Genomic DNA, 23,099 nt, shown 5'->3' on the forward strand with positions numbered 1-23,099 from the left:
CAGACTGCCGACTCTGTTCCCGTTTCCTTCCCAGCTACCTGTTTTGGACACCGCAGTAACCAGCCTTCGGAATTTCTCCTTGAAGTACTGGGTCACGGTTCCAGTATCCTCAGCCACCCGCTAACCTACAGTTGTATCTCTATTCACCTGTCTTTGGAGAACTCTTTTAAACTATTCCAAGTAATAAATGCACAAGACCTTCATCCGTCCCACTCGTTTGTTATTCAGAGATCCAAGTGCACCAGAATCACCTTCCCCAAATCCGGATCCACAAGAATCCTCAGACGTGACAGAATTACGATGAATGCAAGTTTAGTAGTCCCAGACTTCTGCCGTTTTTGCAGCAAGGTCTGGATTTAGGACTTCATCTGGCCTCCCTTAAGGTTCACATATCTGCCTTGTTGGTGTTGTTTCAGAGGAAAATTGCATTTCTCCCTGACGTTCATACATTTACTCAGGGTGTGTTATGGATTCAGCCTCCCTATGTTCCCCCTGTGGCTCCATGGGATCTGTCTGTTGTCCTGAATGCCCTGCAAGAGTCTCCATTTGAACCTTGAGACAGTAGACCTTAAATGGCTCACAGCCAAGGTCTTGTTTTTATTGGCTATTGCCTCTGCTAGATGGGTTTTGGACATAGGAGCCTCGTCCTGTCGTGCACCCTTTCTGATATTTCATCGGGACCGTGCTGTTCTTCGAACTCACCCAGGTTATTTACCTAAGGTGGTGTCCTCTTTCTACCTTAACCAAGAGATTGTGGTTCCAGCCATCAAGTCTTCTGGTTTGTCCTCCAAATAAAAGTCTTTGGATGTGGGATGGGCTCTCCATATCTATGTAGACAGGACTGCCTCTATCAGGAGGTAAGATACCCTGTTTGTACTGTTTGGTTTCCACAAACGTGGCTGGCCTGTAAATAAGCAGACCTTGGCCAGATGGATTAGGATGGTGATTGCACAAGCCTATGTGCAGGCTGGACTTCCAGTTCCTGCTGCTATCCAAGCTCATTCTACTCGGTCTGTTGGACCTTCTTGGGCGGCCGGTCATGGAGTGTTGTGCAAGGCAGCTATGTGGTCCTCAGTGAACACATTCATCAGGTTCTATGCCTTTGATACTTCCATCTCCCAGGATGCTTCCTTGGGATGCCAGTTTCTTGTGCGCGCTACAGTGCGTCCTCTCCCATGAGGAACTGCTTTAGAACATCTTTGATGTTATTCCCTGTGGAATACCAATTTACCCCACTGCAGAAGATTTATGGTAGACTTACCATGGTTAAATCTCTTTCTGCGAGGTACACTGGGTACCACAGAGCGTCCACCCTGACGCACATAGCTTCTTTGGGTTTATAGGACATTAGTCACTGGTCCCTTCTCCTGTCATCAGAATGTGGTTCTGTGTGACTAACATCTACCATCTCTCTTACCTGCTACTGGTTAACAAACTGAGCTCCAGTGCCTCGAGGCGGGGCTATAGGAGGCGGTGCAGTGCATCCTGGGAACAGTCTAAAGCTTTAACCTGTTGGTGCCTCGGATCAAGATCCAACTTTACACCATGATGTTATTCCCTGTGGAATCCAGTGTACCTCGCAGAAAGATTTAACTATGGTAAGTCTACCATAAATCTCCTTTTTATATTTAATATGTTAGAATACCAGTAACCAATGGAGGGACTGACAGATCTGATCTTCAGACAATGACCATCTAGCGAGGTAGATTAGCCTCGCAGCTGCATTAAAAATGGATTGTAGTGGTGAGAGCCAAGACCGGTCAGGAGACTATTACAATAATGAAAGCGGGAAATAATGAGAGCATGTATTACAGTTTTTGCTGTATCTTGTGTAAGATATGGTCATAGGTAATAACGTGTAACACATTATGGTGTGCTGCATAATGTGTAATGGGCATTATAGTGTGTATTGGGCATTACGGTGTGTAATAATGTGTAATGGGCATTACGATGTGAAATAATGTGTAATGGGCATTGCGGTGTGTAATAATGTGTAATGGACATTACGGTGTGCTGCATAATGTGTAATGGGCATTACAGTGTGTAATGGGCATAACAGTGTGCAGCATAATGTGTAATGGGCATTACAGTGTGTAATAATGTGTAATGGGCATTGCAGTGTGTAATAATGTGTAATGGACATTACGGTGTGCTGCATAATGTGTAATGGGTATACGGTGTGTAATAATGTGTAACGGGCATTACAGGTGTGTAATAATGTGTAATGGGCATTACGGATTTGTAATAATGTGTAATGGGTATTACGGTGTGTAATAATGTGTAATGGGCATTACAATGTGTAATAATGTGTAATGGGCATTATGGTGTGTAATAATGTGTAATGGGCATTACGGATTTGTAATAATGTGTAATGGACATAACGGAGTGTAATAATGTGTAATGGGCATTACGGTGTGTAACATATGTAAGTGAGTCTAGATTCATCACACGTATCAATAACAACAACCAAAACTTAGAATTTACCACTGTATACAGAAAAACGAAGGTAGAATTGTTAGATGTAAACATATTCATCACAGTTAACAAAATACACACCAACACGTTCAACAAACCAGTGGACGTCAATAGCTTCATGCTAACCTCCAGCTGCCACCACCCAAACTGGTTGAACAGTTCCCAGTAGGCCAATTAAAGAGACTCGGGAGGAACTGCTCCAGAATCAGCGATTATGAGACACAAGGACAAGAACTAAGTTTAAAATTAGAGAGAAACAGTACGATACAGAAAAGGTACAGACGGCATATACCATGGTTAAGGGAAATGATAGACCTCCCCCCCTACAATACAAAAAGAGACCAGAACAGAAAACAGACAAAGAAGAGATCCCTTTCATAACACAATACACAAAACAAGCAAATCAGATTAAAAAGATCATACACAAACATTGGCCGATACTTCAAGATGACACACTAGCAGATATCATACCTCCAAAACCAAAAGTAGTGTTCCTGAATGCACCAGACATTAAGAAGCAGCTGGTACACAGCCACGTACCACCAAAAAACAACACAAACTACTATAGATGGAACACATAAGAAGGGACTTCTACCACTATGGGACCTGCATGGACTGCAAGACAACAAAAGCTAGAAGCACCACACCTACCCAAACAGTAATGTCTGTTTCACATTCCCAAAAAAAAGGGGGCAGACTAGATGGGCCAAGTGGTTCTTATCTGCCGACAAATTCTATGTTTCTATGTAACTTACCATGCCACAGCAAGGGCATCATATATATGTTAGAATGTCCCTGCCAGCAACAATAAATAGGAAGGACTATATGACCACTCAAAATGAGAATAAACAAACAGATACAGAATATAAAAAAAGGTTCAGAAGAACATCCACTTTCCTTACATTACAAAGAACATCACGAATCAGATCCCACACTACTCAAGGTCACAGGGCTGAAGGAGGGTAAGAAAACCTGGAGGGAGGTGACTACATACACACCATCAACAGGGAGGAACTGCGTATGATAATCCACATGGTGACCCGAACACCCAAAGGCCTAAACCAGGACAATGAAGTACAATCCATAATTTGTATATGAAGATAATATCTTTACATCCTGGGATCAAACACTCTCTCTAAGCCCAATAGTATCCAAGTAACTATATTTATAACAACTAGGTAACACCTTTCTGATAGGAATAATACATTTATACAGAATACAGGCACAAGATGAGACTATTTTATTCTATTCACACTTATTGGAGAAACATAATATAGTCTTCTGTTACATAGTCACATGCAATGTTCAACCCAGACTGCAAGAACAATGGGAATTTATGTGTAACATGTGACATCTAGTAGCAAACAGTTTAAGCCATTTACTTGTATCAAGAAATGTAACTTTTATCAAGAAATCTGCAACACTAAACTAACTGAACAACCAATCCACAGAAGGACCATTGATTGACATCTAGAAAAACCAATCACAATCCAAGTATGAATAACCAATCCACAGAAGAACCATTGATTGACATCTAGAAAACCCAATCACAATCCAAGTATGAATAACCAATCCACAGAAGAACCATTGATTGACATGTAGAAAAAACAATCACAATCCAAGTGTGAATAACCAATCCACAAAAGAACCATTCATTGACATCTAGAAAAACCAATCACAATCAAAGTATGAATAACCAATCCACTAAATAACTATTGATTAACATCTAGAAAAACCAATCACAATCTAAGAATGAACTACCGACAGTAAATGCTCCCACACACAAGATTGCTACTTAACCTCACTTATGCCAGAGAACAGTGAATCACACAGACCCCCAAGGAAGGCCAGCAAGCTGAAACATGTTGGAGATACAGACACAAAGTCACCCAGAAGAACAGATATTAAGGACACTGATACTCCTAAGGAGTCCCGGTGCTGGGTGCATAAAAATGGAACCAGGACAGCAAGGATAATTGCAAGCAGAAAGGACAGATGGATGGCATCCAAAGGAGAACAAAAGGTGAGTCTCTGCATTGAGGGGAGGGGGGTGTCCGGCAAAAGGTTCTGCAGAGCCCGAGCCAGCACAATCCCTCCCCATGCAGCAACGAGCCAGGTGCAGACACAAGCTCCCGGGGGAGTCTGGAACAAGACCAACCGAGGATGCGGGCACGGAAGCCAGAGCGGAGTCAGCCCGGAGCCTCTGTGTTCATCCTGAACAATGTCCGAGTCCCACCGTCTGAGACGAATGGCCACAATGGGAGCGCTCAAGGTTACACAGATTTGTAGCCACTGTAGAGATACGGGACGCCGGTCTCTACCACCGATAGTGATCATTGGATATCTCATTCATCTCCGCATTAGATGCTGAGTGCACGGAACTTTCACATGAACTGAATGATTTTTGCACCACGGTACTTTATATATGTGATTCATACAATATTGATTTCTGCATTAATGCACTGTATGTGTATGCCTCCTCCATCTCATATAATCATAAGTAAAGGTTCCAGAACCGGTTCAGGATATTGTATTTCATTGGCAGATGTCAATCATTACACAACAAAGGCTTTAACAAGCCAGACTACCGGCATCAGACACCGAGGGGCGATAGCACAGCGAGGATAATAAACCAACCTCATCCCAAGTGTTATCTCACACGCCTCAACAAGAGAGTCATCATTTGTGAATGAGGTAGCATGAAGAACCAGACGCTTGTAGATCTTCTGATCCTCCTTCATCAGTCGCATTTCCGCCATGATGTAATTGCCAAACGATTGCTCCAAGTCTGGGGGCCTATTAAGAACCTCCTCAGTGAGAGTGAAAAACTGTTGTGAGATGGGCGGGGCAGACGTGGGTTTCCGGATGACCTCCACTGTTTCGGGGGTCATGGCTGTGGGGTTGGGTCATCCACTTCAGTTGCATCGCTCATGGAAGGCTCCACTTCCAGCTCCGGTGTAATATCCTGCAGTATAAAACAAAAATGAACTCCATGTAAAAATGTGTGTGTACAATACAATACAATACAAATGTGTGTGTACTTACCAGATCCAGACTCTCCGGTGTCCACAAGAGTGGGAGAATCCGGATCCAGATTACACTGTGACCTTATCCTTGGCTCTTGTTCCAAAGTTATTTTCATGAGGTCATAATATCACAGTGTTGGCTTGTAAACCTCATCCGTCCCGGCTCCTGAACATTGTGATTCCATGTACTTCTTGTGCTCCTACAAAAACACTGTTCGCTGTTCCTGGCTCTACTGTATCTGATCAGCTGGTCATATGCCCGATTCTTCTGTGTCCTGTTGGCATAGTCCACACTTATTACACACCACAGGCACTCGTTCTTGTGATACAATTCAATGAATCCAGACCAGAATTTGTGATTTTCCTCTGCTGACACATCTGTGGGAAAAATATTATACACAATTTAACTACAAAGTACAAGTGTAATGTACACACCTATGTCATACAACCTGTATAGTAACGCACAAACAGCAACTTCATTTATGAGCACCCAGCTGAAAATTAAAACAAATCTGCAGGGCCGTTACACATTATTACACACCGTTATGCACATTACACATAATTACACATCATAATGCCCATTATACATTATTACACACCATAATGCCCGTTACACATTATTACATATCCGTAATGCCCATTCTACATTATTACACACTGTAATTCCCATTATACATTATTACACACCGTAATGCCCATTACACATTATTACACACTGTTATGCCCATTACACATTATTACACACGTTATGCCCATTACACATTATTACACACCGCAATGCCCATTACACATTATTATTAGATATGAGCGGGTTGGGTTTCCTGAGAACTGAACCCCCAGAACTTCACGCTCTGAGTCCTGATCTGAGTCTGGCTCGGGACTTCCAGCCAGACTCTGAAACCAGAATGAGGCAAAACATCATCATCCCGCTGTCAGATTCTCGCGGGATTTGGATTCCATATAAACATCCACATGTCTGCCATTTTCACTCCAGACTTGGAGAGTGAGGGAGACAGACCTCTGTCTCCCTCTGTGGGTGGTGGCATCGGGTGCAGTTAGTGTGTGCTCTGTAGGGGTGCTGCTGCAGTCATGTGGTGTACCTGTGCAGTGCTAGGAGTGCTGTCCTGGCTGTCACTGGTGTTTCATGTGCTGCAGCTGTACATGGGGCAGGGGCACTGTCCAAATGTATGCTGGAAAATATAGGGGTGCTGCTGCTCAAATAACATTACACTGGCCCTGTATGTTGTAAAAATTCAGAGGTGTAGTTGTTAAAAATTAAAAGCACACTGCTGTATGCTGTAAAATATAGGGGTGCTGCTGTTAAAATAACTTTACACTGGCCCTGTATACTGTAGAATATAGGGGTGTTGCTGTTCAAAAAACATTACACTGGTCCTGTATTTCATAAAAATTCAGGGGTGTAGTTGTTAAAAATTAAAAGCACACTCCTGTATGCTGTAAACTATAGGGGTGTTGCTGTTCAAATAACATTACACTGGCCCTGTATGCTGTAAGTATACAGGGGTGCTGTGAAAATAAAAAAGCACTGCTCTGTGCGCTGTAATAATAAAGGGGTGCTGTCCTGTGAAATGGAGAACAATTTTGAGGACAAAATAGTGGCAGATCAGGAACCACTTCCAGTTCCTAGTAATAGTGCTGAAGCTGCTGCTGCCACCAGTCATGACATTGACGATTTAATTCCATCAACTTCATCTGCTAAGGCAGATGCCCAATGTCATAGAGGGCGTGTAAAATCCAAGAAGCAAAAATAAATAATCAGAAAAAAAAATACATTATCTGACGAGAAACGTAAAATTGGCAATATGCCATTCACGGCACGAAGTGGCAAGGTAAGGCTAAGGGCTTGGCCTATGTTCATGACTGGTGGCTCAGCTTCTCAAGAGAATGGAAGCCCTCCAGCCTCTTGAATAAAATTAAGCTTGTTAAAGCACAGGAAAAAACATCTGTGCGTTCAGAGATATCGCAAATCCCCAAGGAGAGTCCAAGTGTGTCCGCGGTTGCAATGTCTAGGCCTGACCTTCCCAAGACGGTATGGAAAGAGTAGGTTCACTGGCATGACTGACGAGTCCTCTCCAAACCGGGATTCCTCTGGAGGATCCTTCGGTGGTATGCTTATTGCTGCTGCTGCCACTGCTGGGAGTCGATCGTCATCCCAGAGGGGAAGTCAGAAGACCACTTGTACTACTTCAACTAAGCAATTGACTGTCCAACAGTCCTTTCTGAGGAAAATGAAATATGACAGCAGTCACCCTGTTGTAAAGCGGATAACTGAGGCCATAACAACTATGCTGGTGGTAGACGTGCGTCCAGTATCCGCCATTAGTGCAGTGGGATTTAGACAGCTGATGACATTCTGTGTTCCCTGTACCAAATCCCGTCTAGATTCCACTTCACTGAGCAAGCGATTCCCAGACTGTACAGGGACATTAAGAAAAGTGTCCTCCGTGTCCTTAAAAATGTGGTTGTACCCAGTGTCCACTTAACCACGGACATGTGGACAAGTGGAGCAGGGCAGACTAAGGAATACATGACTGTGACAGCCCACTGAGTAGATTTCTTGCCTCCCGCAGCAACAACAGCAGAGGCACCAGTAGCAGCATCTCACAAATGCCAACTTGTTCCTAGGCAGGCTACGCTGTGTATCACCGGTTTCCATAAGAGGCACAAAGCTGACAACCTCTTACGGAAACTGAGGGACATCATTGCACAATGGCTTACACCACTTAGACTCTCCTGGGGATTTGTGATATCTCACAACGCCGCCAATATTGTGCGTGCATTACATCTGGGCAAATACCAGCACGTCCCATGTTTTGCACATACAATTAATTTGGTGGTGCAGAATTTTTTTAAAAACGACAGGGGCGTGTAGGAGATGCTGTCAGTAGCCCGAAAAATTGCAGGACAGTTTCGACATTCAGCCACTGCATGCTGAAGACTGCAGCGCCAGCAAACACTCCTGATCCTGCCCTGTCATCACCTGAAGCAAGAGGTGGTAACGAGGCGGAATTCAACACTCTATATGCTTCAGAGGATGGAGGAGCAGCAAAAGGCCATTCAAGCCTATACGTCCACCTACGATACAGGCAAAGGAGGGGGAATACACCTGACTCAAGCGCAATGGAGAATGATTTCCGTGTTTTGCAAGTTTCTCAAACCATTCAAACTTGCCACACGTGAAGCCAGTTCAGACTCTGCCAGCCTAAGTCATGTAATTCCCCTCATCAGGCTTTTGCAGAAGCAGCTGGAGAAATTGAAGGAGGAGCGAAGACAGAGCAATTCCATTAAGTACGTAGGAATTGTGGATGAAGGGTTATATCTGAAGAAGCCTTAATGTGTGGCGCACTCTTTTATGTTTATGTTTCATGAGTAAATTAAAACATAACTTTTATTATATTTATTTAAGATAGATTTTTCAATAGGCATGACATAAGCCAATTGATTGTCAGCCTGGAGAGACAAAAAAATGAATGAAAGATATAAAATAATTTATATACCAGCACTACCTATGTATGGGTATATGGGTAGAGCAATAATTGATATAAGCAAGTGAAATATAAAAGGAATTTAAACACAGGTTTTATTTGTCAAATTTATGAGATCCTTTCACAATTAGATTGTGATCTCAGAAAAATCCTGTTTTACAGCTGCTCCCTGCAGAGCGTTACTACTGCATACAACCTAAGTGCTCCCTGCAGAGCATTACTACTGCATACAACCTAAGTGCTCCCTGCAGAGCGTTACTACTGCATACAACCTAAGTGCTCCCTGCAGAACATTACTACTGCATACAACCTAAGTGCTTCCTGCAGAGTGTTGCTACTGCATACAACCTAAGTGCCCCATGCAGAGCGTTACTACTGCATACAACCCAAGTGCTCCCTGTAGAGCGATACTACTGCATACAACCTAAGTGCTCCCTGCAGAGCATTACTACTGCATACAACATAAGTGCTTCCTGCAGAGCGATACTACTGCATACAACCTAAGTCCTCCCTGCAGAGCATTACTACTGCATACAACCTAAGTGCCCCCTGCAGAGCGTTACTACTGCATACAACCTAAGTGCCCCCTGCAGAGCGTTACTACTGCATACAACCTAAGTGCTCTCTGCAGAGCGTTACTACTGCATACAACCTAAGTGCTCCCTGCAGAGCGTTATTACTGCAAGCAACCTAAGTGCTCCCTGCAGTGTTACTACTGCATACAACCTAAGTGCTCCCTGCAGAGCGTTACTGCTGCATACAACCTAATTGCTCCCTGCAGAGCGTTACTACTGCATACAACCTAAGTGCTCCCTGCAGAGCGTTACTACTGCATACAACCTATGTGCTCCCTGCAGATTGTTACTACTGCATACAACCTAAGTGATCCCTGCAGAGCGTTACTACTGCATACAACCTAAGTGCTCCCTGCAGGCGTTACTACTGCATACAACCTAAGTGCTCCCTGCAGAGCGTTACTACTGCATACAACCTAAGTGATCCCTGCAGAGCGTTACTACTGCATACAACCCAAGTGCTCCCTGCAGAGCGTTACTACTGCATACAACCTAAGTGGCCTTTTTTGGTAACCACTATGTCTTACAATGACCACTACCTGTAGTGTATTACACGTTAAAACAGTGTAACTACCTATAATGTATCAATAACAATATTGTCACAGAAGTTATACAAATGTGTAGAATTGGATATGCATGCCTTAGAGAACTGTGCTGTGTTACAGGGTTACACATGATATGCTCAGTCACAGGAGAACACCTTTTATTACCAACAATATTGTTTTATTCAATGTGCATATCTTTCTGATGTGGTCAGTTATCGATTTCTATATGTACTGAATGGGTAACACATGTGATTGGGGATTCTGCTCTGGTACAGGGTTTTACAATGATATACTTGTTATAGGAAAACATTTCCTCTCAATACCAATATTATTACATATGTGCTGAATTGTACATATATGTTTCTTTGTGCCTGTGAGAACGATCCTACTGTTATACATTATAGGTAGTAACACGGTCTTATCGTGTGATCCGCTACGGGTAGTAACAAAGTGGTCATTGTAAGACATAGTGGTTACCAGAAAAGGCCACTTAGGTTGTATGCAGTAGTAACGCTCTGCAGGGAGCACTTAGGTTGTATGCAGTAGTAACGCTCTGCAGGGAGCACTTAGGTTGTGTGCAGTAGTAATGCTCTGCAGGGAGCACTTAGATTGTAAGCAGTAGTAACGCTCTGCAGGGAGCACTTAGGTTGTATGCAGTAACGCTCTGCAGGGAGCACTAAGGTTGTATGCAGTAGTAACGCTCTGCAGGGAGCACTTAGATTGTATGCAGTAGTAACGCTCTGCAGGGAGCACTTAGGTTGTATGCAGTAGTAATGCTCTGCAGGGAGCACTTAGGTTGTATGCAGTAGTAACGCTCTGCAGGAAGCACTTAGGTTGTATGCAGTAACGCTCTGCAGGAAGCACTAAGGTTGTATGCAGTAGTAAGGCTCTGCAGGAAGCACTTAGGTTGTATGCAGTAACGCTCAAAGGAAGCACTAAGGTTATATGCAGTAGTTAGGCTCTGCAGGGAGCACTTAGGTTGTATGCAGTTGTAACGCTCTGCAGGGAGCACTTAGGTTGTATGCAGTAGTAACGCTCTGCAGGGAGCACTTAGGTTGTATGCAGTAGTGACGCTCTGCAGGGAGCACTTAGTTTGTATGCAGTAGTAAGGCTCTGCAGGGAGCACTTAGGTTGTATGCAGTAGTAATGCTCTGCAGGGCTCTGCATTAAAACAGGTTTTTTTTAGATCACAATCCCATTGTGAAAGGATCTCATAAATGTAATTTAAAAAAAGTGTGTTTTATATTTCACTTGCTTATATCAATTATTGCTCTTCCCATATACCCATACATAGGTAGTGCTGGTATATAAATTATTTCATATCCTTCATTCATTTTTTTGTCTCTCCAGGCTGACAATCAATTGCCTTATGTCATGCCTATTGACAAATCTATTTTAAATAAAAATAATAAAAGTTGTTTTCATTTATTCATGAAACATAAAGAAAAAAAGAGTGCACCACACATTAAGGCTTCTTTAGATATAAGCCCACTAGCTGTTTCTTCTAAACCCCCTAACCAGTCATTGCAATTTGCTTAATGGCGCACCTCCAAGCAGATTAGCTAATCTTTGGTATTAACACTTTCGGATTATTCCCTCTATCGGTTGGTTGGTTCATACATAGAAGGATCATAAAACAATTATCATTTGGGCCTGTGCATAGTCCCTCAGACTTAACATCTTCCCTGGAAATACTTGTGGATGGAGCCCTTCATTCGCTTTGCCAGGATTCAAGGGTGGTCAATCTGTTGAAATCAGAGCACTACATTTTGGCCACCGTGCTCGATCCTAGGTTTAAAGCCTACGTTGTATCTCTCTTTCCGGACACAAGTCTGCAGAGGTGGAAAGACCTGCTGGTGAGAAAATTGTCAACTCAAGCGGAACGTGACCCGTCAACAGCTCCTCCTTCATTTTCTCCAGCAACTGGGGCTGCGAGGAAAAGGATAAAATATCCGAGCCCACCCACTGGACACAAAAGTAACAATACAAGTGACACATTAACAGGAAATTGTTTCTGTCACCATAGCGACAATTATCTGGAAATAAGATAATACACAGACACATAAAAAGACCCAATGGAAATCTTTTGTTTTTAAACAACTTTATTTCATATCTTTAATACACAGATTTTTCTCTATATTTTAAACTTAAAAAATACTTTACTCTGCACAACATGGATAAAATATCCTTTAAAGCACAGAAACAATTCAAGTTACATTATAGCATTGCAGGTAAGTATAACAGATAGATATCAAGAGAGCCAAAACCCTATGGGGGTCATTCAGACCCAGCCGCAATAGCGGCACGCAGCAGTTTGCAGGTGGTGACAAAATGCACGTGCGCAGTGGCCGCACAGACACACACATTGCGGCCGCATCCCTGAGGGGTGAATGTGGGTGGGCCAGGACCATTTTCCAGGGGCTACATGATGTCACATCTGTGTTCATCTCTGATTAACCCCCTATAAGCTTCCAGAGTGCACCTCATATCTCATCTTTTCCAAGTTACTACAAATGATATGAGATCGGTAGCAGCACTACTTTCAGGATTATTACACAGAACACACATAAAGGCTGACACAGCAAATAACAGTATCACATACAAGGGATTAATTAGAAATAAGGAAGCATAATCATCATTAAGTCTAATTATCAACTGGTTCTGTGCGGGACCCATACACCTCTTTACTGCCTCCAGCAGCCCCCGGTACTGCACTGTAGCCATCCACCCTGTCTCCCCCCACTACTGCCAGTCTTGTCTCACCCCACTACCGCCAGCACCGTCTCCCCCCAACTACTGCCATCCGCCCTGTCACCCCCCTGCCACCCACCCTGTCTACCCCCACCGTCCTGTCTCTCCCACTACTACCATCCACCCTGTCTCCCCCCACTACTGCCACCGCCCTTTCTCTCCCCCACTACTGCCACCCGCCCTGTCTCCCCCCACTAGTGCCACCGCCGTCTCCCCCACCACTGCCACCGCCCCATCTACACCAAATTCCACCTACCCTGCCTCACCCCACTACTGCTACACACCCTGTCTCCCCCCACTACTGCCACCCACCCTGTCTCCCCCCACTACTGCCACCCGCCCTGTCTCCCCCCACTACTGCCACCCGCCCTGTCTCCCCCCACTACTGCCACCCGCCCTGTCTCCCCCCACTATTGCCACCCACCCTGTCTCCCCCCACTACTGCCACTGCCCCGTCTCTTCCCACTACTGTCACCACCATCTCCACAACTATTGCCACCGCCCCATCTCTCCCCGCTACTGCCACCACCCCATCTCTCCCCGCAGTCCTTCATCTGCAGATGGAAGAAAGCAGGGCAGTAATGAGGCAGAAGCTGCTTCTGGTACCATGGACCCTGGTCATGTAGGACTGGGACAGTCAGTAAGATTATGTAATAGTGTCACCATCTTACAGGCAGCTGGTGAAGGGAGCAGAGAATGGGTGTTATATGGCAGGAACGGGCTAGTTAGGTAACAGTCTGGCTGCTGCATTCTGTACAAGTTTCAACCGGTGCAATTCTTTTGCTGGGAGACCCAGGTAGAGGCCACTGCAGTAGTCTATGCGTGATGACACAAGTGAATGTATGACTGTAGGTAGATCTTCTGAGGGAAATAAGTGCTGGAGTCTGGCTATGTTCCTCAGATGAGGATCTGATTGTGGCAGATACCGATATCTAAGTGTCACTCCACCATCCAGGACACCAAGATTCCACACATGATCAGGATTATGTAACTGTGAACCCCCAAGCCCAGTTGGTTTGCAAAGCTGATCTGTAGCCCTGCTCTTTGGTGAGCTTCTATCATAAGGACCTGTTTCACCAGGACTGAGTCACAGCCAACTGGCATCACCCATACCTGGAGCTCAGCTAGACAACCATTTAGGATTGGTACTGGGTTCTCAGTACCCAGAGCAAAAGACAGGTCATCTGCATAACAGTGGTAGATGAGGGCATGACCTCTGATTATTTCACCCTGCGGTAGCATGTATATTGCAAAAAGCATAGGAGATAGGATAAGAACCTTGAAGAACAATGCATGGCAATGATGAGTATACTCCAGTAGATTAAAATGGTCCTCACCTGAGTGATGTCTATTGTGTCCAACAAGAGATGATTTATTTCTCAGAGTATAGAAATGGCCTCCCACCTGTGTGACTTCGCTGATGTCTAACAAGATGTGATTTTTGTGTAAAACATTTCTCGCACTCAGCGCAAGAAAATGGCTTCTCACCTGTGTGACTTTGCTGATGTCTAACAAAATTTGATTTGTGTGCAAAACCTTTCCCACACTCAGAACATGGAAATGCCTTCTCACCTGTGTGACTTTGCTGATGGGTAACAAGTCGTGATTTGTGTGTAAAACATTTCCCGCACTCAGAGCAAGAAAATGGCTTCTCAGCTATGTGACTTCTGTGATGTATATCAAGATCTGATTTACATGCAAAACATTTCCCACACTTAGAACATGGAAAAGGCTTCTCACCTGTGTGACTTCTGTGATGTATAACAAGATGTGATTTACTTACAAAACATTTCCCACACTCAGAACATGAAAATGGCTTCTCACCTGTGTGACTGCGCAGATGTGTAACAAGTTGTGATTTACTTACACAACATTTCCCACACACAGAACATGGAAATGGCTTCTCACCTGTGTGACTTCTGTGATGTATAGCAAGATGTGATTTACTTACAAAACATTTCCCACACTCAGAACATGGAAATGGCTTCTCACCTGTGTGACTTCTGTGATGTATAACAAGAGCTGATTTGTGTGCAAAACATTTTCCACACTCAGAACATGGAAATGCCTTCTCACCTGTGTGACTTTGCTGATGGGTAACAAGTTTTGATTTTTGTGTAAAACATTTCCCGCACTCAGAGCAAGAAAATGGCTTCTCACCTGTGTGACTTCTCTGATGTATAACAAGTTTGGATTTCCAGGTAAAACTTTTCCCGCACTCAGAGCAAGAAAATGGCTTCTCACCTGTGTGCTTTCTTTGATGTCTAACAAGATATGATTTAAGTGCAAAACATTTCCCACACTCAGAACATGGAAATGGCTTCTCACCTGTGTGACTTCTCTGATGTAAAACAAGATATGATTTCTGTGTAAAACATTTCCCACACTCAGAGCAAGAAAATGGCTTCGAATCTGTGTGACTTCTGTTATGTCTAACAAGAATTGATTTGTGTGCAAAACATTTCCCACACTGAGAACATGAAAATGCCTTCTCACCTGTGTGACTTATGTTATGTATAACAAGATGTGATTTAGTTAAATAAGATTTCCCACACTCAGAGCAAGAAAATGGCTTCTCACCTGTGTGACTTCTCTGATGTCTAACAAGATGTGATTTTTGTGTAAAACATTTCCCACACTCAGAACATGGAAATGGCTTCTCACCTGTGTGACTTCTATGATGTATAACAAGTAGTGCTTTGTATGTAAAACATTTCCCACACTCAGAACATGGATATGACTTCTCACCTGTGTGACTTCGCAGATGTGTAATAAGATCTGATTTCTTTGTAAAACATTTCGCACATTCAGAACATGGAAATGGCTTCTCACCTGTGTGACTTCTCTGATGTATAACAAGATGTGATTTATATGCAAAACATTTCCCACACTCTGAACATATCAGTGGCCTTCCACCTGCCTTGCCTGTGTGTGGGTTAATACGCTTTGTGTTCTTTGTAAAACATTTGGCATCTATAGAACACGGAAACATTGTATCTACTGTCAGAGCTGGAACAGCTGCACCAATATCAGAGTGATCAGGAGAACATTTCCCAGGATCAGAGGGACCAGCTGATAGAGCTGGATGTATAATTGGGGTAATGGGGTTATCTCCTGGAGAATCCTGTCTACTGTCATTATCTTTTATGTCACAATCCAGGGATAACATTAGATGTCCTTCTGAGATATTCCTGCTTGTGTGTCCATCTGCTGGAAATAAAATACATTATGGAAATGTGACATTTTCTGTAACAATATTAATCTTATAAACAATAGGAGAAGACGACTCTCTGGGACACTTAATTGTAAATGTGTGTGTATAATAAAACATAACTTTTAATGAAGGCTATATAATATTGTGTCTCAGACTATCACTGTGTCCACCCTCCTGAGAACACTCACAATAACAAATGTAATATTATAATAAGACTTAGATATATCTCTCTCTTGTACTGGTAACTAACCATGAAGTATAAATGGAGATGTAGTCACTCGCCAAGTCCTATATCAGCACCAATGTAAAACAATGGATGAGGAACATATCGTATGAATTGGAGATTCTAGATGAACAATAACATCAGTTATATGAGCTGATGGATCAGAGAAATGTCTCCTAACGTTACTCCTGGAAGCATTGGTAAGGTAGCATTCCTTTATGTGTGTGTTCATACGCTGGTAAGCCTGTACATGTGTTACTCACCCTTATATAAGGTATATTGCTACAGCAGAGTAGGTGTGGAACAAGATATTTTACATGCAATACACCATATGATATCCTGTAATCATCATCATCTGCTAGGTTATAATCTACTTTCTCTTACGTCCTAGAGGACACTCGAGTCCATTTAGTACCATGGGGTATAGATGGGCCCTTTGGGAGCCACTGGTACTTTAAAAGTTTAATAGTGTGGGCTGGCCCCTCCCTCTATGCCCCTCCTACCATACTCAGTTTAGAAAATGTGCCCGGAGGAGCCGGTCACAGCTAGGGGAGCTCCTAGGAGTGTTTTTAGCTTTTTATTTTCTAGAGTTAGTTAGGTTACAGGAAGGCTGCTGGCAACAGTCTCCCTGCTTCGTGGGACTTAGGGGGAAGGGGGGGGGGGGGGTTTGAAACCAACTTCCTGAAGAGTAGTGATGTGCACCGGAAATTTTTCGGGTTTTGTGTCTTGGTTTTGGATTCGGTTCTGCGGACGCATTTTGGCAAAACCTCCCTCAATTTTTTTTTCCGGATTCGGGTGTGTTTTGGATTTGTTTTTTTTACAAAAAAACCTCAAAAACAGCTTAAATGTTATGAGCCACGGCAGTGGCTCATTCCTGTTTTTTTATTTTGGTTATGTATTTTATGTTATACTTCTGTTTCTGTTCCCCGTGGGTGTCATGGAGTGTTCGGAGCCCACCCTTAAGGAGAGGGTACTGTTATGAACCACAGGTAGTGGTTCATTCCTGTTTTCCTTTTATGTATTTTATGTTATAGTTCTCTAGCAGGCCAGGATTTCCCTTTGCTCTGGGTTAGAAGACTCTTATTTGCTGCCGGTGGCGAGTCTGTGTAATTGCAGCCTGTTTCCATGTGTTTGGCCTCACCTGTCTGTTAATTGCACCTGACAGTTTGGAGTCGTGTAGCAGGGCAGCTGCACAACATAATTAATTAGGGCTCCCTGTTATATTCTGGCTCAGTGCAATACACAGACGCCGGTGATAGTTCCTGCTAGTTCCTGAGTTTCTGAGCTTCTGTCTAGCTGCTTCCAGCCTTGATCCAGTGTCTATTCCAGTGTCTGATCCAGTGTCCTGCCGTGTAGCGCTCCTGTCCAGAAGTCCTGTGGCTTTGTCTGTGCCTGGTCAAGTATCTGGCTTCTTGGTGTCCACCGGTCTGTCGTTTGGGATTCTGCCTGTCCTCCAGTTCTGAGAGTCTGTGCCGGCAGCATTGGAGGTTCCTGTCCGTTTGCCAGTATTCGTACCGGTTCCGTGAATAGCGGCTCTGCCGCGTCCGTCGGCCTAGGCCGCTGTATTCTTTAGTTATATTTGTTACTGGTGTTTTGCAGAGGGTTCTGCATATGCTGTCATCGCCGGTACACAACAGTATTGTGTCGGCGTGTGGACAGCATTTCCTTTGTTGTTGTTTATCCTGGCGGCTGTGCCGCATATACGTTTAGCTTTAAGTCTCTTTGTAGCCCCTAGCTCTCTGTTTGGTTTAGTTAGAGGTCCCCTTGTTATCATCCCATCTCGGTTTACGCGTTGTCTCACATTAAGACCTGGGGGCATCAGAGTTGGGCAGACATAATCCGCCCTTCAAACGCGGCTGCCGTGGGCCCAAGAAACCATAGTCTCGCAGGCATAAACTGACCATGCGGGTGAAACAACAGAGGTAGGTTGCTAGGGGTTACCACTACACCTTGCCATCATTTCAGCGTCACGTTCTTGTGGTCTGGACTTTCTAAGCAATACCTCTTTGTTCAGAGCACCAAGAACGTAACATTAAATCATAGAATTTGGGGGTTATTTTGATCCTATAGTATTATTAACCTCAATAACCATAATTTCCACTCATTTCCAGTCTATTCTGAACACCTCACAATATTATTTTTAGTCCTAAAATTTGCACCGAGGTCGCTGGATGGCTAAGCTAAGCGACCTAAGTGGCCGACACAAACACCTGGCCCATCTAGGAGTGGCACTGCAGTGTCAGACAGGATGGCTGATTTAAAAAATAGTCCTCAAACAGCACATGATGCAAAGAAAAAAAGAGGTGCACCAAGGTTGCTGGATGGCTAAGCTAAGCGACTCAAGTGGCCGACACAAACACCTGGCCCACCTAAGAGTGGCACTGCAGTTTTCTAGCGAGAGGATGAGTGCTTCCATCCTCATGTGAATCTGAACCACTAGCCATGAACATAGGCCGTTCCTTGCCACTCCGTGTCGTAAATGGCATATTGGCAAGTTTACGCTCCTCATGAGATGCTTTTAATTTAGATTTTTGGGTAATTTTACTGAACTTTTGTAGTATACTTGACGACACAGAGGTAGAGCAATGGACTACTGTACCGTACTGCTATATATATACTGGTGGTCAGCAAAATTCTGCACTGTCCTCCTACTATATAATACTGCGCACAACTAAAATGCACCACAGGTATGGATGGATAGTATACTTGACGACACAGAGGTAGGTAGAGCAGTGGACTACTGTACCGTACTGCTATATATTATATACTGGTGGTCAGCAAAATTCTGCACTGTCCTCCTACTATATATACTGCGCACAACAAAAAAATGCACCACAGGTATGGATGGATAGTATACTTGACGACACAGAGGTTGGTAGAGCAATGGACTACTGTACCGTACCGCTATATATTATATACTGGTGGTCAGCAAAATTCTGCACTGTCCTAATATATAATACTGCGCACAACTAAAATGCACCACAAGTATGGATGGATAGTATACTTGACGACACAGAGGTAGGTAGAGCAGTGGACTACTGCACCGTATTGCTATATATTATATACTGGCGGTCAGCAAAATTCAGCACTGTCCTCCTACTATATATACTGTGCTCAACTAAAATGCACCACAGGTATGGATGGATAGTATACTTGACGACACAGAGGTAGGTAGAGCAGTGGACTACTGTACCATACTGCTATATATTATATACTGGTGGTCAGCAAAATTCTGCACTGTCCTCCTATACTACAATGCAGCACAGATATGGAGCGTTTTTCAGGCAGAGAACGTAGATATTTGCAGCACACTGAGCACAGATATTTGCAGCACACTGAGCACAGATATTTGCAGCACACTGAGCACAGATATTTGCAGCACACTGAGCACAGATATTTGCAGCACACTGAACACAGAAACTGAGAGAACGCTGCACGTCCTCTCCCTATCATCTCCAATGCACGAGTGAAAATGGCGGCGACGCGCGGCTCCTTATATAGAATACGAATCTCGCAAGAATCCGACAGCGGGATGATGACGTTCGGGCGCGCTCGGGTTAACCGGGCAAGGCGGGAGGATCCGAGTCTGCGTCGGAACTGTGTAAAATGGGTGAAGTTCGGGGGGGTTCAGATTCCGAGAAACCAAACCCGCTCATCACTACTGAAGAGTTAATGGTTCTCTACTCCGCTGACAGGACACTGAGCTCCTGAGGTTGCTGATCGCAAGCCCACGAAGCAACTGCTCTCTCCCGCAGCACGGCCGCCAACCTCTAACAAAGCCAGAAGAAAGTGGTGAGTACAGCGCTGGCGTTCCGGTTAGCAGGTTGCCGGTGCAAGGGTGGAAGCGCAGCTCTGACAGGCTGCGCTCCAGGAAGGCTCAGCAACACACAGTGTAGGCGCTTTGAGGAGCGTCTTGAGCCAGCGCGGATAAACCCTACACTGGTCACGCAGATAACAGGGGCTAATATACCTGTTAGCGCTAAAATCCTCAGGCCAGTATAAACAATTAGTGCGGGAAGCCGCACGCCATTACAAGGGGCGGGGCTTCCTCTCAGAGCGGATCCAGCACTCACCAGCGCCATTTTCTCCCTGCAGATCATAGGAACTAGGACACTGACAGGGAGCACTGCCCTCCCTATTAAGGTTAGTTAGTCAGCGCCGGGCTTTTATCATAATAACTGCCTACAGGGGCGCTGTGTGGCTGGCTCCTTATACTCTGTGACTCTCTGAAGGTACTCTGGGGGAAACCGTGTCTGACATTTACCTGTGTGTGTGTAAGTGTGTATATCCACATTACCATGTCTAAAGACTCTGTGTCCTGTGCTGCAGAGTGTGTATCTTCTCCTGAGGAGTCTATTCCATGTACTCAGGACTGCAATGTGCGGTCTCAGCCTTCTGAATCCGAACCCCCATGGGTGGATTCTTTAAGGGAAATGATATCCCAGATTTCAACAAGGATGTCACATACTGAGAAAGAAACACAGTTTTTGAGACAATCTGTAGTGGGTTTGAAGTATTCAGCTCCCACTACTTCATCTAAAACCCCACCTACATAGCTAATGCAGCTAATGATTGAAGCCATTAGGGATGTTTTGCATATTTCTGAGAAGGTTCCGGAACAAGTAGAGGAATCTTATTTTACAGTAAATAAGAAGTCCTCGTTTACCTTCCCTGCTTCTAAGGAGTTAAAACTCCTTGTTTGAAAAATCTTGGGAAACCACAGAGAAAAATTCCAGATCCCTAAAAGAATTCTCATTGCTTTGCCTTTCCCTGAAGAGAATAGGAAGAAGTGGGAAAACCCACCTATAGTAGACGCTTCTGTATCTAGGCTGTCTGAAAAGGTGGTTTTACCTGTCCCTGGTTCAACCGCCATAAAGTAGCCGGCTGATCGCAAGATTAAGACTACGCTCAAATCACTATACACTGCTAAAAGCATGGCTTTCAGGCCCACTATTGCTTGTGCATGGATTTCTAAAGCCATAGCAAAGTGGTCAGGCACCTTACTAGAGAACTTAGATACTATGGATAGGAGTGACATTAACTTGTTTTTTCGTCACATACCGGATTCTGCAGGTTTCATGGTTGAGGCCATGAAGGACATTGGCCTGCTACTTCCATGGCTGTCTCGGCACGCAGAGGACTCAGGATACGCCAATGGACTGCGGATGCAGTATCCAAGAAAAGTGTGGAGAACCTGCCATTCAAGGTCAGGCACTGTTTGGGGACGCATTGGATTTGTGGATTTCCACGGCGACTGCGGGTAAGACAACATTTCTTCCCTCTGCAGCAGCCCCAGGTAGAAAATATTATCCTACACCTACACTGCAGTCCTTTTGGACCTCAAAATTTAAAAAATCCAAACCCCCTCCCACCTTCTTTAGAGGAGGTCGGGGAAGATCCAAAAAAACCTGCACCAACAGGTTCCCAGGGACAGAATCCATGTTCTGCTTCCTCCAAATATTCAGCATGATGGTGGACCTCTCAGCCTGGAGATCAGACAGGTGGGAGCGAAACTAAAAGATTTCAGTCACGTCTGGGCGTCATCATGCCTTGACCCCTGGGTGATGGATATTGTTACCCAGGGGTACAGACTGGAGTTTCAGGTACTCCCACCTCACAGATTCTTCAAATCAGGCTTACCAGGTTCGCAGACAGAAAGTGCTATTCTACAGGAAGCCATTAAAAAACTGGTACGAACAAATGTTATTGTTCCAGTTCCACCTCACCCAAAAATCAAGGGTTACTCAAACTTGTTTGTGGTACCAAAACCAAATGGTTCGGTAAGGCCTATATTGAACCAGAAGGCGTTAAACCCCTACTTAAGGGTTTTCCAATTCAAGATGGAGTCTCTGAAAGCGGTGATCTCAGGTCTGGAGAAGGGGGAATTCCTAGTATCCCTGGATATCAAGGATGCGTACCTTCACATTCCGATCTGGCCACCTCACCAGGCCTATCTACGGTTTGCACTACAGGACTGTCACTATCCGTTCCAAACATTGCCATCTGGCCTCTTCACAGCACCGAGGGTGTTCACCATGGTCATGGCAGAGATGATGCTACTCCTACGCAAACAGGGAGTGAACATAATTCCATATCTGGATGATCTGCTGATAGAGGCATCTTCCAAGGAGAAGCTGTTGCAGAGTATTGCGCTCTCAACTCAACTACTCTGGGATCATGGGTGGATCCTGAACCTTCCAAAGTCACATTTGGAACCGACAAGGAGACTGACCTTCCTGGGGATGATACTCAACATGGAAGTGCAGAGGGTATTTCTACCGGTGGAGAAAGCTTTGGTGATCCAATCAATGGTCCGGGATGTCTTGAAACCTCCCCGGGTATCGGTTCATCGGTGCATTTGACTTCTGGGGAAGATGGTATCCTCCTACGAGGCTCTACAATACGGAAGATTCCTTGCACGCTTCATCCAGCTGGATCTCCTGGACAACTGGTCTGGATTGTATCTTCACATGCACCAATGGATATGCCTGTCACCGAATGCCAGGATTTCACTACTCTGGTGGCTGCAAACTTCTCACCTGATTGAGGGCCGCAGGTTCAGGATTCAGAATTGGATTCTTCTAACCACGGATGCAAGCCTCAAAGGTTGGGGAGCAGTCACCCAGGGGGAAAACTTCCAAGGAAAGTGGTCAAGCCGGGAACTGGTCCTTCCAATAAACATTCTGGAACTAAGAGCCATATACAATGGCCTTCTAAAGTGGCTCATCTTCTGCAATATCGAGTCATGCAGGTTCAGTCGGTCAACATCACAGAGGTGTCCTAC

The 23,099-nt window shown here is 44.5% G+C and overlaps 1 protein-coding gene across 1 annotated transcript in view; it reads right to left on the reverse strand.

Moving 5' to 3' along the window:
* Positions 1 to 13,347: 13,347 nt before the first annotated feature.
* LOC134984543 (oocyte zinc finger protein XlCOF6-like) overlaps positions 13,348 to 23,099 on the reverse strand; it is a 142,963-nt gene continuing 133,211 nt past the window's right edge. The window contains exon 3 of the mRNA XM_063950103.1: positions 13,348 to 15,626. Within this exon, the coding sequence (XP_063806173.1) occupies positions 14,251 to 15,626 (1,376 nt within the window). The 3' untranslated portion in view covers positions 13,348 to 14,250. The remainder of the gene's footprint in view (positions 15,627 to 23,099) is intronic.

The sequence above is a fragment of the Pseudophryne corroboree genome (genome assembly GCF_028390025.1).
Source record: "Pseudophryne corroboree isolate aPseCor3 chromosome 3 unlocalized genomic scaffold, aPseCor3.hap2 SUPER_3_unloc_60, whole genome shotgun sequence".
Taxonomy (NCBI): domain Eukaryota; kingdom Metazoa; phylum Chordata; class Amphibia; order Anura; family Myobatrachidae; genus Pseudophryne; species Pseudophryne corroboree.